We start from the raw sequence: 19353 nt of genomic DNA, 5'->3' as shown, positions 1-19353 counted from the left end.
GAACACTTTACCCAAGCAGCAATCATAACCTGACTTCAGGATCAACCAACTTCCTGTATATCCAAGTGTGTATCCAAAATCATATACAACGTAACTATCATAAATGAGACCAGTTAGAAATAACATTCCACAAAGTATGCATTCAAATGAGCAGTGGTGCCATTATAGGCATTATTTTAGGAAAGTATTTGCTATTTTATAGCTTCTATTCCTTGAAAGGTTTTTGGAACTTCCTTAACAACATTTATACAACAGATATTTTACTTTGTGCCAGGTGCTCTGCTAGATGTTGGATACAGGACATTCATCATGAGAGACAGTTATTTGACCTCAAAGAAATTAGAGATAGTTTGGTGGAGGGGAGACGTTACCTGATTAACTATAACAAAGTTGATGAGTATTTTGATTTCAGAAGAACTGGTGATCCAACTCTGAATGTTCTCAAGGCATATTCCTTTAAACACCCACAGTGTTCTTTATGTTTTTAATGGGGGTCAATATTCATTCAGAATTTAGTTTGGTAAAAATAGATGGGAATCAAATTATCACTTAGTTTTGGTCAGACATTATGTCTAACTTTCTTGAGTGGCTCTTATTAGGAACAAAGAAGATTTTATGTAAGTTGATGCAGCAAAGTAGTTTTACAGATTAAACAGATTGCTTTCCTCAATTATAATTGAGGTGGGGAGGGGCAGAGGAAGAGAGAGAAGGAGGGAGGCTCCCCATTGAGCAGGGTGCCCACTGGGGCTCCATCTCAGGACTCTGAGATCATGAACTGCACTGAAGGCAGAGTCTTAACTGACTGAGCCACCCTGGTGGACCACCAAATTTGGCTCTAAATCAATGTTAACTGCCTCCCTTTCTGCCTACTTGTGATTGCTCTGTCAAATAAATAAATAAATGAATTTTAAGGGGGGAAAAAAAAAAAGAAGAAGAAAAAGAACCCAGTAAGATGAGTTCTCAAATTCTCTATTTAAGTCTTCTTCCCTGAGAGCTAGCTCAGTGGAAAGTCTGAGAGGCTGTGCTGTGATTTGACTCTTGTCTGCTGGAATTATCCTATTCTCTAACCTCATTCTACACTGCTGCAGGTACTGGTAACCAAAGCTGATGGTGTGTGCCATTAGACACATGGGACGCTCAGCCCACGTGCCTCAGTTATGGAGAAACACAGCAGAATGTCTTCCTATCAGCAAGTGGGTTGTTGTATCATTTTTATTCAAAGGACCACAGAGTCAAGAAGAAGATACTAAAGAAATCTTAGGTTTTGTTTGTTTGTTTGTTTCTTCTTCTTCTTCTTCTTCTTCTTCTTCTTCTTTGCTAATTCATTAGGACTAAATTGGAAAGGGTTATAAATTCACGTAGTGTCAAACTGAGTGACAATATTTAATCATTTCTCTTGTCGAATTAAAAAACTCCCCCCTCCCAACAGGCAGACACACACACACACACACACACACACACACACACACACACACATTTCATGCCCGGTTATTACTTTCTCTTCATATAGCTTCTTTTTCCTTACACAGTTGCTAAGACCTCATTTCTTCTGGAAAAAGGTAATAGAATTTCACCTGTTCCCTAATTCAGGTGCTAACCAAACCTATTTTTCATTTTAATTTTTTCTCAGCTATTTGAGTCATTTATATGCCAAATTCCTGTGAAAAGGTGGGGGGTAGTGCATTGGTTTTCATGCATAATTTAATTAAAACTTAATTCATCTGGTCTCAAAGTTGAACCACATTTTAGCAGAAAGATAGCCTGGACCAAGGCCCATCACAAAGAAGAATGTGAAAAACTTAAGGAACACGTAATGCAAGAAAGCTCACATCAATGCCAGATTAACCAGTGATTCACCTCACTTTGCTAAGTTTTCTTCACTCAAATCCTTAAAGAGACTCTTCTGCCTGGAAAGATGAATGTAGCTAAAAAGACAGCAAAGCAATTCACGCCCTCGATGCAACACAGTACAATCTGATTTCAACCAAGCCACCTTTAAGAAACTATCAAAGGTTACAAAAATGACCCATTAGTTACAAAGAAAAATTAAAGAAACTAAGAGTCATATTCTAGGCAGAGAAGAGATTTTAAAATATGTGTGTGTTTAAAATCTAATTCACTCTCAGCAATTTCAGTGGCGGAAATCTTAGTGTATTAATCAAAATGGGCAGTGTAGGCTCTGTTTATCCTAAACACAGGCACGCTATGGAAAGAAAGATTAATCTGGTAAAGGCATCACTATTCTAATCGGACTGATGGGAAAACGTAGTGTGGGTGTAAGAGGCAATGTTGGGTGAATTATAGTGAAGTGATGAACTACCTTGAAGCTGAAGCAATCAAATAGATAGCTCTAAAAATTACTATGGCATCTTTATTCAACACTTTGGTGTGAGTGTCACCGTCTTGGCCTTCTTTACAAAGAACAGAAGCACTTTGTTGTATTTGGTGAAATTAAATCTTAATAGGAGAGCCTCAGCTAAGGCTGCTACCCTTCACTTACCAAAATTAAACAGTAGACATTAATTTCCTTTCCAAGAAGGGGAGACGACATTTTGATAATATTTTCAATTTACAAAATAGTTAAAAATCCAAGAGAAGCGTTAGCAAACATTTTTTAAAATTTCTATCACATATTTCTGTCACATATCTGTGCATTGTGCACTCTTTTTAATTAAAAGTAATGTGAAACATTTGTTACTCATCCCTTCTTCTTTATAAATAATTTAGCAAGTAATTCTTTTGTCTTCAGAAAAAGAAGATAATTGTCTCTAAATTATTATGATTGAATAGAATAAAGTCAAGATGTTTTTGTAATTGGTAGACAAGAGCAAGTAGTCCCTATTGGAGTATTTTGTTTTAACACTTTGTTTTTGTCTGATTAGATACAAATTTTATAAAATGATACTACAAAGAAGTATCACCCAAAAAGGAAAGGCAATCATAATCTCACTAGCTAAAGATAACTATCATTAACATTTTGCCCTATAAGAATGTATACATATACATATAATATACAAGTAAGCACATTCAAGTGTGTTTTTATACATATATACACATTATATATGTATGTGTATACACACACACCCACACTCACGCACCCCTTTTTTAAAGGAGTCGTACTACACAACCTTTTGAATTCAGCCTTCTTTTCTTAGAAATACAGGCATTTTTCAAATTAATAGGTAAAGATCTTTGTTAACATTTTTAATGTCTTCACAGTTTTGTATTTGTCTTATTTAACTTACCATATACTGAGTATTCATATTGTTCTCAACCTTTCCCCGTTATAAACAGACTGTATCTTTTCTTTTTATTATGTTCAGTTAGCCAACATATACTAATCATTAGTTTCTGATGCAGTGTTCAATGATTGATCAGTTGCATATAACACCCAGAGCTCATCACAAAACATGCCCCATTAACACCCATCACCAGGTTACCCTTTCCCCCCTCACCCGCCTCCCCTCTATAACCCTCAGTGTGCTTTCCGGAGTCCAGAGTCTCTCATGGTTTATCTCCCTCTCTGATTTCTTTCAGGCTATATTTCTGAACTAACATCTGAAGTCATACACAAATATGAAAAATTTTATTTCCACTACGACATACTGTGAATCTCAAATACTAGATAAATGTTCCCATATGCAATGGTACTTTATACACCTTTGAAACCACAATTCTGCTTGGCACTATGTTTTTCTGTTAGCTCAGAATATTTCATATTTCCCTTCCTATATACCTTTGGAGTAGTTAAGAGGTAGATACTATCTACATTAAACACACTAATTTTTGAGTTGAAGCCTCCAAAGTTGAAGCGGGGGGGTGGGGTGAGGAGAGATACAACACTAAATCTACAGAACAAACATAAGCTGCTTGAATCTACTCTGTGCACCTTCCAATGCTTTCCTGGCAGCGCTTTCCCCTCGCTTCTCCGTGCCGGCACCTGCGAATTCCTTCCAGTGGGATTTCGCATTCCTGCCTCTTTTCCTTCAGCTACAGGGATCTTGGCTGTCTTCATCTAACACCTCCTTTACATTAGGCTGAAAGTGCCAGAGCACCTAATTAGTCTTACTTTGATTCTAATCACTTCCTATTCCATGACTCCTCAACAATTAAACAGTTTTCACTGAGAGCTCCTTCTGTGATCTTTTGTGTATGTGGGTATCTCTGTTCTTCTCTCTACTGTTAACTCTGATAATCAGAGATCCTAGACACTCTGTATTTGGAATCCCCTAAAGACAACTCATACTTCAAATAACACACATACTGAAATAGTATTTTAAACTATTTTAGCTTTTGGACACTACCAATATTTTTTCACTGAGTTGTGTAAAACAATTTTATTGTATTAATTAACTTAAAGAAAAAGGCTACTTCAGATTTTTGTCAATTTTATTAATATATTTTGAGTTTTCTTTGGAGAAAATCTTTGAAAAATAAAATCTGTCATTTTTGAATGTTAAAAACCGTTAAATTAGAGTGAAAAATGGAGTCATATGATATATAAACATTATATCATGGTTTTAAAAATGCTTGAGAATTAAAGTCAATCTTGATTTTTTAAAATTTTTTAACATACTTTTTGAAGTCCTTCTTATCAAAAATGCGTACCTTTAGATAATTTGCCCAGCTTTTGAATATAATTTTCCATACTTTGAGAAGAGATCAAATGATGGTAATACAGTTTGGAAATCCTGGGAAGAAAAAAGATCAAAGATTACCACAGAGATCTTATTGACTTTGTCTTTCTATTATTATTTCATTATAATTTATATCATATTAAATTTCTAGACAGATACTTAACTACACTTCAAGTTTCCCACCATATCTTCAAATAAGACAAAATTGGCAGTTAATTTTTATCAGCTGAAAGCCAGAAGGACTGAAGCTTCCTCAGACACATAGCTTGCCCTAGCTATGGGTTATTAAAAATCTCTGAGCGATGCAAAGGCTAGATGCACTTACCTGTCTTCAAGAAACTCACACATCTGTACTTTTTATCTTGACCTATCAGGCCCCCACATAGCTGTGCTTTGGGGTCCTTTCTGATGTGGCTTACCTTCCGCTACATTTCCCCTCATTCAGTCTTCTTTAGCAACACTTCTGTTTATTTGGACACATTTCCTCTCTGTCTTTATACTTACAGATGCCTCCATCCAGACAGCCTCTTCTCCACTTATTTCCATGGCTCATTCCCTCCTTTTATTGCATTTCTGTTCAAAGGGGCCCTCCCAGACTACCTGTATATACAAAACAGCATTCCTGAAACTTTCTATCACCTCAACTGGCCTCTATTTTCTTAATTACCCTTCCTCGATGTTACATATTTATTTATCTTGTGTCTCACATGACAGCATAAGCTTCATAGGAGTAGGTACTTTGTTTTGTAAAAAATAAACATTTGTTGGGGCGCCTGGGGTGACTCAGTCATTAAGCGTCTGCCTTCAGCTCAGATCATGATCCCAGAGACCTGGGACAGAGCCCCACATCGGGCTCCCTGCTCAGTGGGAAGCCTGCCTCTCCCTCTCCCACTCCCGATACTTGTGTTCCCTCTCTTGCTGTGTCTTTGTCAAATAAACAATTAAAATCTTTAAAAAATAAATAAATAAACATTTGTTGACCGAATGAATCAAACAGGAAAGGTGATATACTGTGCCAAGTACCACAGCACTGATTCAAAGGAATGTTACAGGCGTTTAGAGGGGAAATCATTCTTTTACTCAGTAACCAGAGAAGCAGCATCTGATTGAGGATAAAAATGCCCTTCATGCATGTGAAGAAGGCAAATAAATTAAAGAAGTAAAGTACTAAATCAACAGTGAATATTGCAAATAACAGTCAGACCAGATAAAACTGTATGTGTCTCCTCCTACGGGAGTCTTTTCTCAATGGAGACGATTTGGGACAGTTTTTGCCTTTTTTCCCTTTAAGAAAACCCTGGAAGAAGGACCTCCACCCTGAGCCCACCTCTTTCAGAGAGGGTCGTACATTACAAACACACAAAACATAAAGGTACCAAAGAACACGCGAGTGTGTCTGCCGCCAGGGACCTGGCTCTCTACCCTGGCGTAGCCGAGCTCTGAACCCTAAGTATCTGTTTTTATGACTAATGCTATTCAGGCCCCAGGGAGCAGCTCACATCTGTTGCTCTGTGTTAGTGAAATGAAAGTGACTAAGCCCAAGTGACATGAAGGACAGTTATGCTGTAACAGACACTGCTTTCAAGGATGAAATGAATTTAAGTGACAAAGATGCTTAGATTAAAAAAAAAAAAACAATCAATTTGAATAAAATTCTTCCTCTTGGATAGCATAAATGCAGTAGAACTTCACATAATTGAGCATTACTTTTCTGGGGCACCAAACAGCCATACTCTTGCTTTCTTTTTATTCCAAACTGTGATTCCAGAAGTACTCAGGAATTGATACCGTATTTGCGAGAGTTGCCCTTGACACAGCAGGAATATTTTGCAACAGTAAATAATTCAAACTACTCTTAAATTTGAATGTATGAAATTTAGGTATATGTGTGAAGCATGGTAGTGATTTTTTTATGTAGGCACTTGATGAACTCAGAAACCTAGGACTGTGAATAGTTTCAGTTTTATAAATACATATAATAATTTAAATTTCAAAAAAGTAAATGAAAATATTAAATTTATCTAAATGATCTTAGTTTAAACTTTTGATATTTATTAATTATATTTATTCCTCATTTTGACATAACATGATTCTGAATAAAGTAACTCATTTTTTAGATATATAAGTAAGTTTAAATTTTTGTTTTTTACATTTACTTTAATTGACAATTGCTAAAAATATATTCAAACTGTACATGCTTTAAATAGATTTAAATTTTCTTTTAAAATCTGGTTTATATCATTATTGATAATATAATAATTAAGATCTTGATTCTAAAAATAATAAAACTTAAAAAAATATAAATTAATGATTCTGCTGAAATACAAGAAAATAAATTATATGGAATACATAATTATGCATAACTTGCATGTCTTTATTTTATTACTCACCCAACCAACAGATAACCAAGTCATGGGAACAATTAGTAAATTCTGTTATCTTTGATATCTTGCCAACTTTCATTCTTAATTTCATATGTAGTACTTGATGTTGTTATAAAAGTATTTTTTTAATTTTTAATTTTTTAAAAAATTGTATTTATTTGACAGAGATTGAGATCACAAGTAGGCAGAGAGGCAGACAGAGAGAGAGAGAGAGAGAGAGGAGGAAGCAGGCTCCCTGCTGAGCAGAGAGTCCGATGTGGGGCTCAAACCCAGGACCCTAGGATCATGACTGGAGCCAAAGGCAGAGGCTTTAACCCACTGAGCCACCCAGGCACCCCATAAAAGTATTTTTATTATGACAGAATGACAGAACATATTTAACAGTTAACTTGATTTGTAACTTTTCAATCATATACTACGTGGCTTCCATTGCTCTGACCTTGGGCTCTGCAAATGGCGGAGGTGGGCCTGCTCTTCGTGTGCTTAGAGGCCTATTCAACGGACCCTCAGCTGCTGCTTCTCCAGAAACAGAGGGCACTTCCTCCAAAGGCCTCACTTTCCAAATCAACCTTGCATCTGTCTTGTAAACCACTTTCATATTCTGAACACCCTTCTAGAAGCAGCTTACCAAACTGATAGAAATGAAATAGTGTAGTCCAAGGTTTATTTACCTCTTACATTTCAGTTAGTTGTCCACACTGACCAAAGTATTCTGGTGCTGATTAGGCTTACTTTATAGTAATTCTTTCTCTTATTATGTAAGTAATTTTTTATTTCCTTCTCTAATACCATTAAGAATGTTCTTTTTTTTTTATTGATGAAGTTTTCATTTGGTTATTCTCTTTATTCTCTGATACCCTAGACATCACCTAATCACTGACTTTTGACAATGGTGGTATTATATAGTAGAAAGGGCTCTGGCCTGGCTTTGGAGCTATTGATTCATTTGTCAAACACGTGCTGGGCCCCATGCCAAGCTCTAGCCTACCCAGAACCAAGTGGGAATCCCTGGACTACCACTTACTAGTGTTTTCAGCTTGGCTGAGGTATTGAATCTCCCTGAATTTGTTTACTCATGTGGACTCTAGTTTCTGGTCCAATATGTAAAAGAGTTTGGAAGTCATTACTCCCATCATCACAACAGGAAAAGCTGAACAGATTTCAAACCAACTCTTCTTATATCCTTCAGAAAACTGAGGTCACAGGGCAAACTTCTGCCTTGAAAGGAGGAGAGACAGGCAGGTACCAAGGTTCACAAGCTACTGGGAGCAGAAGTTCAGAAAGAGAAGTGCACCAAAGAAAGTATCACAGGAATACCTTCCACCATAACTGACAAATTTCTGGTAGCTCAGGGTGGGCCATTTGAGAGTTAAGAACTCTGAGGCACCCCATCATACTGGGGTTCCCATGCTGTCCTGAGTTTTACTACTAGGAGGCCTACCGGGTTCACACTGTGAACCTCACTCTTGCTTCCAGCAGAGGGAGGGCAAAAGTAGCCATTTGAGCTCTCTGTTCTCCTTAATAAAGCCTGTCTGGAGTGCAAATATTTTACCAGCCTGAGGGATCATCAAAGCCTGACTGATACAAAGGAAGAGAAATAAGACTTACTAAGACTGAGACTTAATCATAGGACTATGGAATTTCCCCTTCCCACAACTTACCAACTCATCATTAGGCTGCTGTGTAATAACACAGGGATCAGAACCAAAATAACTAAAAGTCTGAGACCCCATTTAAGAGTTTCTATTTACACTCAAAAAAACAAAACAAAACCAAAAAGCAGGGAGAGAAGGAAAAGGACACTGAAGAAAATTTTTAGCTTTGACACAACAGCTATAGTCAACAGTGAACAGCCTAATTCCTTGGCAGAAAACATAAACATTCACACTGAAGTCCTATGTTCCTTAGTTCTTTCCACTTGATATATCATGTCTAGAGTCCAACAAAAAATTAAAACTCATGCTAAAAGGCAAACAACAACAAACCCCCAAAAACTAAAATCTGAAGAGACAAACCAAACATCAGATACAGACTCAGACATGCAGAAATGTTGGAATTGTCAGACGGGGATTTAACTACGGCTGATATGCTAAAGGTGCTAATGTAAAAAGATGGACAATACACAGGAACACAAGGGTAAAGCAAGCAGAGACACAAAAGCTAAAAAAGAACCCAAGGAAACACTAAAAATCAAAAATGCTATAATAGAAATAAAAAATGGCTTTGATAGATTCAGTAGGAGCTGGACATGGCTGAGGAAAGAATCAGAGAAATTTCTAAAACTGAAATGCAAAAGGAAAAGAGAACGAAAAAGATGAACTAGCAGATGCAAGATATGGAACAGATATGCAAGAACTGTTAGACAATCACATTAGGTATAACTTATGCATACTGGGGATATCAGAAGGAGAAGACATAAAGAAAAGAAGAAGAAATGTTTGAAGTAATAATGGTTAAATTTTTTCCTAAATTAATGACAGACATGAAACCAGATTCAGAAAGCTCAGAGAACATCAAAAATTTACACCTACGCATTCATATTCTCAAAAAAAGCCAAAGGCAGGGTGGAGTGAGAAACCACCTTCCAGATAGAGGAACAAGGATAAGAATTACATTATTACATTGGACTTCTCTGCAGAAACCATGCAAGCAAGAGTGGAGTAAGAAAGTGTTAAAAGAAAATAATCACCAACCTACAATTCTGTATCTGAAAAATTATCCTTCAAAAGCAAAGGAGAAACAAAGACTTGCAGACAAACAAATATTTCAAAAACAAATGAAGAACATCTAGGTTCTTTCCATAGTTTGGCTATTGTGGACATTGCTGCTATAAACATTCGGGTGCATGTGCCCCTTTGGATCACTACGTTTGTATCTTTGTCCATCAACAGATGAATGGATCAAGAAGATGTGGTATATATACACAATGGAATACTATGCAGCCATCAAAAGAAATGAAATCTTGCCATTTGCGACAACATGGATGGAACTAGAGCGTATCATGCTTAGCGAAATAAGTCAAGCAGAGAAAGACAACTATCATATGATCTCCCTGATATGAGGAAGTGGTGATGCAACATGGGGGCTTAAGTGGGTAGAAGAAGAATAAATGAAACAAGATGGGAATGGGAGGAAGACAAACCATAAGTGACTCTTAATCTTACAAAACAAACTGAGGGTTGCTGGGGGGAGGGTGTTTGGGAGAAGGGGGTGGGATTATGGACATTGGGGAGGGTATGTGCTTTGGTGAGTGCTGTGAAGTGTGTAAACCTGGTGATTCACAGACCTGTACCCCTGGGGATAAAAATATATGTTTATAAAAAATTAAAAATTTAAAAAAAAAAAACAAATGAAGAGATTTGTCACGGGTCACCCTCCTGTGTAAGAAATACAATTTCTTTTCTAAAGAAAGAAAACTTTGAAGTTATCAGAGAGAAGGAAAATGAAAGAGGTTAGAAGTGAGAAGCATTACATTACTGGGTATTTACCCCAAAGATACAGATGTAGTGAAAAGAAGGACCATCTGTACCCCAGTGTTCATAGCAGCAATGGCCACAGTTGCCAGACTGTGGAAAGGGCCAGATGCCCTTCAATAGACAAATGGATAAAGAAGATGTGGTCCACATATACCATGGAATATTATGCAGCCACCAGAAAGGATAAATACCCAACTTTTGTACCAAAATGGATGGGACTGGAGGAGATGATGCTGAGTGAACCAAGTCAAGCAGAGAGAGTCAACTATCATATGGTTTCACTTACTTGTGGAGCATAAGGAATAACACGGAGGACATTGGGAGAAGGAAAGGGAAAGTGAATTGGGGCACAGTGGAGGGGGAGACGAAGCATGAGAGACTATGGACTCGGAGAAACAAACTGAGGATTTTAGAGGAGAAAAGGAGGTGGGGAGTTGGGGGAGCCTGGTGTTGGGTATTAAGGAGGGCACGTATTGCATGGAGCACTGGGTGTGCTGCATAAACAGTGAATCCTGGAACACTGAAAAAATAAAAAGATGTGAGGAACATTATAGAAGAAATAAATGAAGGTAAAATAAAGCCTTTTATTTTCATTTTTTTCTTAATTACCTTTCAGATAGCCATTTTGTTCAAAATAATAATAATATACATACATTATACATAATATGTACAATATAGAAAATAGAACATAATCAGGGACTATAGTTTATGCATGAATTAAATGAATGACTACAATACTATAAGGAATGGGGTGGGGTTTGGAATAATCTGTTATAAGGTAGATGAACTACGTATGAAGCAGTACAGAGTTATTTGAAAGAAAACTTTGATGAGTATTATTTGTGTACTCCAAAGTCTAGAGCAAACACATAGAAAATTTTTTTGAATAAGTATAATTGATATGCCAAGGGAGTAGAGAAAATGGAATCATGTAAAATGCTGAATAAAACTAGATAAGCCTGGAGGAGTGGAAAGCAAAAACAAAACAGAAACAAAAGACCAAACAAGGTAACTGATGGAAAACAGCTAATAGAGTAGACATTAATCTGACTATATTAACAATCACTTTAAATGGGAATAGTTTAAATATATGAATAAAGAGGCAAAGAGACTGTGGAAAAAAACAAGATCCAATTATATGCTGGTTCCATGAAACCTGCTTTAAATGAAAAAGACACAAACAGTTTAAAAGTAAAGGGATGGAGAAGATATACCATGTTAACATTGAAAAGAACGCTGGAGTAACTATATTAATTTCAGACAAAATAGACTTCAGAATAAGGAAATTGTCAGTGATAAAGACGGGTATTTCAAAATAAAGGGGTCAATTCTCAAAGAAGACATAACATTCCTTAATGTGTATGTGTGTGACTACAGAGCATCAAAATACATGAAGCAAAACAGAACTGCAACAGAAATAGTCACTGTAGTAGTTAGAGATCTCAACACCCCTTTCTAAGTAACTGACAGATCCAGGGGTAGGAAATCAATAGGTACACAATCGAAAAGAACAGCTACCAATCAACTCTAACTGACATTTATAGACAACAATAGCTGACATGTTCTTCTCCAGGTCACATGGAACATTCATCATGATAGACCACATTTGGGCCATAAAATACACCTCAACAAATTCAAAAGAGTATACATCATACAAAGTAGACTCTTAGATCACAATGGTATGAAACTAGAAATCAGCAACAGAAATATAGCTGAAAAATCCCCAAATATTTGGAGGTTGAACAAAATACCTCTAGATACATTTGGGTCAAAGAAGAAGCAACAAGAGAAATTTAAAAAAATATTTCAAACTAAATGAAAATTAAAGTACAACTTACCAAAAGTTGTGGGATGCAAAAAAAGGAGTACCTAGGGGGAAATTTATAGCACTGACTGAACACAGCAGAAATCACTAATTTAAATTCTCACTTTAGGAACTAGAGAAAGAATAAGTTAAATCTATAGTAAGCAGAAGAAAATAAAATCAGAGCAGAAATCAGTGAAACTGAATATACGAATTCAATAAAGAAAATCAACAAAACCAAAAGCCAGTTCTTTGAAAAGAGTAATATTGATAAACACCTTGCCAGGCTAAGAAAAAAGAGAGAAGACACAGATTACTAATATCAGAGATGAAAAATGGACCATCAGGACTGATTCCATGGATATAAAAAGGATGATAAAGGAATATTATGAACAACTCTATGATCACAAACTTGATAACTTAGATGAAATAGACCAATTCCTTAAAAGATACAATCTAGTAAAATTCACACAAGGAGAAACAGATAACCTGCACAGGCCTATATCTATTTTAAAAAACTGAACCAATAATTGATAATCTTCACAAATAGGCCTAGATGATTTCACTGATATTTTCTACCAAATAAGGAAGAAATGATACCAATTCTGTTTAAATTATTCCAGAAAATAAGAGCAGAGGAAACACCTCCTGATTCCTTCTGCTTCATCATCTATAAAATGGAGATACCTGTCTCGCAGGGTTGTTGTAAGGATTAACCAGGATAAAATATCTGGCACTTAGCACTAATTTTTTCCTCCCCTTTTCCTTCAATGGCTAAAGTCTATTCATAATCTACCTATTACGTTCTTTATTTATTTCAAATTAAATAAATTCCATAAGCTCCCACGAGAAACTAATTATGGAGCAGTAACGAAGTGAAGAAGGACTCAGGAGATTTTGATCATTATCCCCATCAGTAAAAATATCTTGAGGGCGCCTGGGTGGCTCAGTGGGTTAAGCTGCTGCCTTCAGCTCGGGTCATGATCTCAGGGTCCTGGGATCGAGGCCCGCATCAGGCTCTCTGCTCAGCAGGGAGCCTGCTTTCTCCTCTCTCTCTGCCTGCCTCTCTGCCTGCTTGTGATCTCTCTCTGTCAAATAAATGAAATAAAATCTTTTAAAAAAATATATCTTGAACAAGCACTCTGAATATATGTCTGATTGTTTGTTTATTTTTTTAGTTTTTATTTATTTATTTATTTTTAATAAACATATAACCTCTTTTTATCCCCAGGGGTACAGGTCTGTGAATCACCATGTTTTACACACTTCACAGCACTCACCATAGCACATACCCTCCCCAATGTCCATAACCCCACCCTCCTCTCCCTATCCCTCTTGCCACAGCAACCCTCAGTTTGTTTTGTGAGATTAAGAGTCACTTATGGTTGTCTCCCTTCCAATCCCATCTTGTTTCATTTATTCTCCTACCCCCTTAGCCCCCCGTGTTGCATCACCACTTCCTCATATCAGGGAGATCATATGATAGTTGTCTTTCTCCGACTGACTTATTTCACTAAGCATGATACCCTCTAGTTCCATCCACATAGTCACAAATGGCAAGATTTCATTTCTTTTGATGGCTGCATAGTATTCCATTGTGTATATATACCACATCTTCTTTATCCATTCACCTGTTGATGGACATCTAGGTTCTTTCCATAGTTTGGCTATTGTAGACATTGCTGCTATAAACATTCAGGTGCACGTGCCCCTTCAGATCACTACGTTTATATCTTTAGGGTAAATACCCAGTAGTGCAATTGCTGGGTCATAGGGTGATTATTTGTTTTAAATTTTACAGGTATAATACTGTGATAGCAAAATGTGATGTTAAACAGTTATACAATTGAGGTAAAACTTAATGAAAGTAGAAATTCTAACACGTTCTGCCTTCAGTCCTGTGGCTCTTCTTGTGTATGTAATTGTGGTCCCCTCTAATACAATGAGTAAAGCATGACTTAACCCTGTGTTATGGTCTCACCTGGGCCTTCCACTAACATCTGAACATCTACAGTGTGTAAGTACCATGCTAGTCAGCTTCCGACTAATTGTAACTGAAACTTAGTCGTGTCTTCCCAGGAGACCTCACAGGCTAGTGGGAGAGTCAGATAACAGGCATTTATAGTTGTGTAGATAAACAGGCATTGAGTTTTCAAGTACCTACACTCTCTATTCCGTAACAGAAAAAATTTTCACAAATTCTGTCACTTTTTTTTTTTTTTTAAATTTAAAACCCCAAATTCTTACTTGGCCCTAGCTAACCAGTAACCGTTACCTATGGTATAGCAAAAGAAGAATATGCCATTAAGAAAGCTTTGGTTTGGGAGAAAATCTGGTGCTGTTCTCATTTGTTTAAAATTTGCCTCTGATACATGAAACAGGCCACCCTGTCATGGGAAACTTTTGAGCTCGAGAAAACCACCTGCACAATACTCATGCAGTGTCACTTTTTAAAGTGGGGGGAATGCTTTTCTGAAAAATAACCTCATCAAGAAAAACACTGGGGACAGTAATTCTAAATCCTGCCATAGCCTTTGCTTGCCAAAGCAGACAGCTTTTGCTATTAGGATGCCCAGCCAAACACAAATAATCCACTGCTAAAATGAGCTCCTTGGGACAATTTAGGAGTCTTTGGAAGTGAACGGCTCTTTGAGCTGGAATGCAGCCCAGGTCCATTTTCAAACCCAAGTCAAAATGACAAAGAGCAAATTTCCTGGGCCACTCACCCCCTAAGTGTAAGATTACTTTAGGTTGGCAGCTGGGCTGTTTATCTAGTTATTTAAGGTTTTCACCAGATACTCACAACTGAGTACTTAAACAACCTGCTTCAGTGTTGGTAAGCAGGACAGTCCCGATAACATTACAGTGCACAAAATCTCCGAGATTGGAAGGACAAGACAGAAATCAAAGGTTATACATATACTGTTCAACTTAAAATATTTTTTTAAATATTCAAATAATAGCTCTAAAGCATTGCAAAGATTTTTCTTAGAACTTAAAAAAGGGGGGGGGGTGCAAAGAACTTTTAGCTGAATACTAAATTCATTTTAACTGAAAATACTTCCTGAATGAGACCACAATTAAGTCTAGTTTGCACGTGGAATTTTCCATAGTCTTCAAATGAGAGTTTGTAGGCAGGCTTGAAAGATAGCCTGGCATTATTCCCGTACAATCAAACTTTGCTCTCATTACATGCGGAAGATGTTATGATGGCAAGAGCATTTCTAGTTTTGACAAAAGAGTATGGTTAAAAGAAGGAGTGGGGCACCTGGGTGGCTCAGTGGGTTAAAGCCTCTGCCTTCGGCTCAGGTCATGATCCCAGGGTCCTGGGATGCAGCCCCACATCGGGCTCTCTGCTCGGCAGGGAGCCTGCTTCTCTCCTCTCTCTCTGCCTGCCTGTCTGCGTACTAGTGATCTCTGTCTAATAAATAAATAAAATCTTAAAAAAAAAAGTTGTAGGAGTTAGTGTCTTCTCCCTGTTCACTCTGCAGTTTCAGGAAAACATCTTAAAGTGTTCTCTATTATTTGTGTTCTTCTCAATCCCATAGTGTTAGAATTTATCATGTTATTCTTTCAATTAAACCATTTGTTCTCAAAGAAACCATTTCTAGCTGACCCCAACTTCATGATACATTGTCAATCTGAATGTGGAAAGAAAACCAAGTTCATGTGTATATTACATTATGCTTAGCGTACCATGGGCGGTATTTGCAACTGTGGTTTGAAAACTTATGATTTCTTCCCTGAGGTAGTATTGCTTTGGAACCAAGCTGCCTGAGTTTGAAATCCAGCTTCATTCTTAAAAGTTCTGTGATCCTGGACACCTAATTTAACCCCTGCAATTCTTATCTCATTTGAAAGAGATAAGATTAAATAACATGAGAATAGTAACACTTTACTCATAGTGTTGTTAAAATGATTGAGTCCATACAGATAAAGCATTTAAAACAGTGTCTGGCATATAGCAAGGACTTGATAAGTGTTAGCTATTTTCAAAACTAAGAAATTCTCAGATACCCTAAAAAGTGGGGTGGGTAGAGGGAATAGTTAGTTGTGAATGAATAACCTTTAACAGCTGTTTATTCAAAGGTTATTTATATCTGACTTTGGTATACACATTCCTACGTTTCATTTCAATTGGGTACATCCAAAATCTAATATTATATATTTGAGTTTCTGCTGAATCTTTTTCCATTTTTATATACCTTTCTTCTCGGCGGATATATCTTTCTTCTTAGCTACAGTTTTAATAGTTTTATCTGTTTTCTTTTATTTAGTTCATGCTCCTCCTCCATTGTTATAGCCTTGGTTATAAATGCACAGGTGGGAAATGGCAGGCCAGATATGTAAAGTGAAAGGTACGTAACGGAGTTTCTTGTACGACCAGTTCATTCCATCATGGTATCTGTGTATTACGGCCACAATAAGAGAGATATAGGATGTAAAGATCTTATCAGAAGGAACAGATCAAGATATAGAAATATATTTGTACATATAAAATGTGGCCTTATCCACTTAATTTCAACTAAAAACAGTAAAAATGTCATCTAAATAAAAGTCTCTGAAATAGAACTTCCAACTTGATATAATGTTGGTATTCAGAATGATCTGCGCAGCTTTTTAGTTGGTTTGGTAACAAAGCTAATGATACCAGGGTAAGAGGTTCCAAGAACATGATTTTCATATAGAAGGACAGCCCATTTTACATAGAGGGAATGCTGTATGAAGCTGGCACTAAAGGCAAGTTCGGGCTTGTATATGGTTAGTGCACTGGAAAATGGGCTGCAAAAGTATTCAGAGAGAGTATTGGAATGGCTTACAGAAAACCACTTACAGAGGTGCCTAGTGGCACATTTGGTTGAGTGTCAGAGTTTTGGTTTGAGCTGAGGTCATGACTTCAGGTTGTGAAATCGAGCCCCGTGTCAGCTCTGTGCGCTGCATGGAGTGTGCTTGCGATTCTCTCCCCATCTCCTTCTGCGAACCGCCTCTGTGCCCCACCCCCATGCCCTCGTGCTCTCTCTCAAATAAATACATAAATCTTAAAAGAAAAAAGAAAAGAAAACCACTTAGAATGGGGAGTAAGAACTGAAACCAGGATTGTGACATTCTTAAATACTGCATGCTTCTTAGTAGGAAAAAACTGAATGCCTCTAGATAATTTGGTACTTGAAGACAATTCTCAAGAGGGGAAATAACTGCTAAAAGACAGACCACATGATTTTCACAGTTGTATTCCCCAGGTTTAACACAGTGTATGGTAGGGGCTTGGTAAATATTATTTGGCTGAAGGAATGACCGAATGATAAAGACACGGCCTTGGGGAAACCACAAATCTGCTCCAAGTGTGAGCCTTCTAGAATAGCACCTCTTCATCCTCTCATTCAACCCTGTCACTCTAGAAGCCAACAGGAGATGGAAACTATGTGCCCAGTTTTCCATCATCAAGAGAGTCCTTCTAAAGTCCCCTCCACCCTCTGGAATATTCCATTTTCCAGCCAGGAGATGCTATACCCAGGTCCATTAGTATCTTCAGTAATCTGCGTCTAAATGTGTTTGGGAAAGAGAGAAATCAGGAAGACAGAGAGAAGGAGAGAGAGTATGTGAGAGAGAGAGACAGAGAAAAGAAGCAGCAAAGGAGAAAATAGAGAAAAAGTGAGTAACATACTAATCTGTGAGCTCTATGGTAAATGGACATGAGGGTGTATTTGTCTTGTATACTACATCACCAGCACCAATAGTGTCTGAACCATCAGGACTCAATAAATCGTGACTGAATGGAAATACAAGACTTCTCATTGTGACTCAGTACCATTAGAGTGCCTGACCCATCAGGATTCAGAAATCATGACTGAAAGGAAATACAGGACTCTGTTTTGCAAAGATGATAATGCTCAGATTTCCCAGGAAAAATCCCAGAGCAATGTATACCATGATGACTTCTTTATAAGAACACTAACCATTGATCCTTACTATTCAGATTCCCTATTCACAAATTTACTAAAATTCATCTGTAGCCCCCAAATCAATACCCATAGTGCTTTCACAGTCACTCACAGATACAAGCAGAGTGGAAAAAAGTTGAGTCCCCTGAGACACACATCCCAGCTTACCTGCTTTTTCATTCCAGCTCTCACTCTGTAAGTAATTAAGTGTCCCCTTGCACTCTAATTTTAGTACTACCTTTTTCATCTTTTGTGCCTGTTTTTGGTAATTTCACTGTTTAAAATGAACCTCCAAGGGACACCTGGGTGGCTCAGTTGGTTGGACGACTGCCTTCGGCTCAGGTCATGATCCCGGAGTCCCGGGATCAAGTCCCGCATCGGGCTCCCAGCTCCATGGGGAGTCTGCTTCTCTCTCTGACCTTCTCCTCGTTCATGCTCTCTCTCACTGTCTCTCTCAAGTAAATAAATAAAATCTTTAAAAATAAAATAAAATAAAATAAAATGAACCTCCAAGCACAGGGCTGCCTTGCTGTCTAGAGCTCCTGGGTGTCAGGAAAGCTACTATGGTCCTTGAGAAGAAAAGATGTTTGTTAGCTAACCTGCACTCAGGCAGGACTTACAGTGCTGTTAGCTGGGAGTTAGATGCTAATGAATCAACAATATAGATTTACTTAGTTTCAACAGAAACACACATAAAACAATGTTATGTATTGGCTAGTTGACAGAAATGTTGACCACAGGCTCTCAGGAACCTAACCCTGTATTAGGTTCAGGATTCACTGACTCAGTGTTCATGCGGACCTTACTACAGATCATGACCACCTCAAAGACAAGAATCTACCGAGTGCCTCCTGCATAGTCAAGCTCTATCACAGCGCACTGACTGTTGTGTGGACTTCTATATTCTCCAGAACACTAAAGATACCATGCCTCCCAGGGCACAAACTATGCTGAATGAACAAATGAATGAATGAGAACACAAATAAAAATATGAACTAAGGGATATACACAGCACTGTTTAGTATTCCTCACAGAGTGGGTTGCAAATAACTTTTTGTGAACATTAACTGTGTAATTATATTTTATATAATTATATTACTATATATAATT

At 37.4% G+C, this 19353-nt stretch overlaps 1 protein-coding gene across 2 annotated transcripts in view; it reads right to left on the bottom strand.

Moving 5' to 3' along the window:
- Positions 1–4368: 4368 nt before the first annotated feature.
- SPATA17 (spermatogenesis associated 17) overlaps positions 4369–19353 on the bottom strand; it is a 178562-nt gene continuing 163577 nt past the window's right edge. For both annotated transcript variants that reach the window (XM_059414112.1, XM_059414111.1), the window contains one exon: positions 4369–4691. In XM_059414112.1, coding sequence (XP_059270095.1) covers positions 4611–4691 — 81 coding nt within the window. In that variant the 3' untranslated portion in view covers positions 4369–4610. The remainder of the gene's footprint in view (positions 4692–19353) is intronic.

The sequence above is a fragment of the Mustela nigripes genome, chromosome 10 (genome assembly GCF_022355385.1).
Source record: "Mustela nigripes isolate SB6536 chromosome 10, MUSNIG.SB6536, whole genome shotgun sequence".
Taxonomy (NCBI): domain Eukaryota; kingdom Metazoa; phylum Chordata; class Mammalia; order Carnivora; family Mustelidae; genus Mustela; species Mustela nigripes.
The sequence above is the reverse complement of the archived record's forward strand: the minus strand, read 5'-3'. Positions and strand labels throughout refer to the sequence as shown.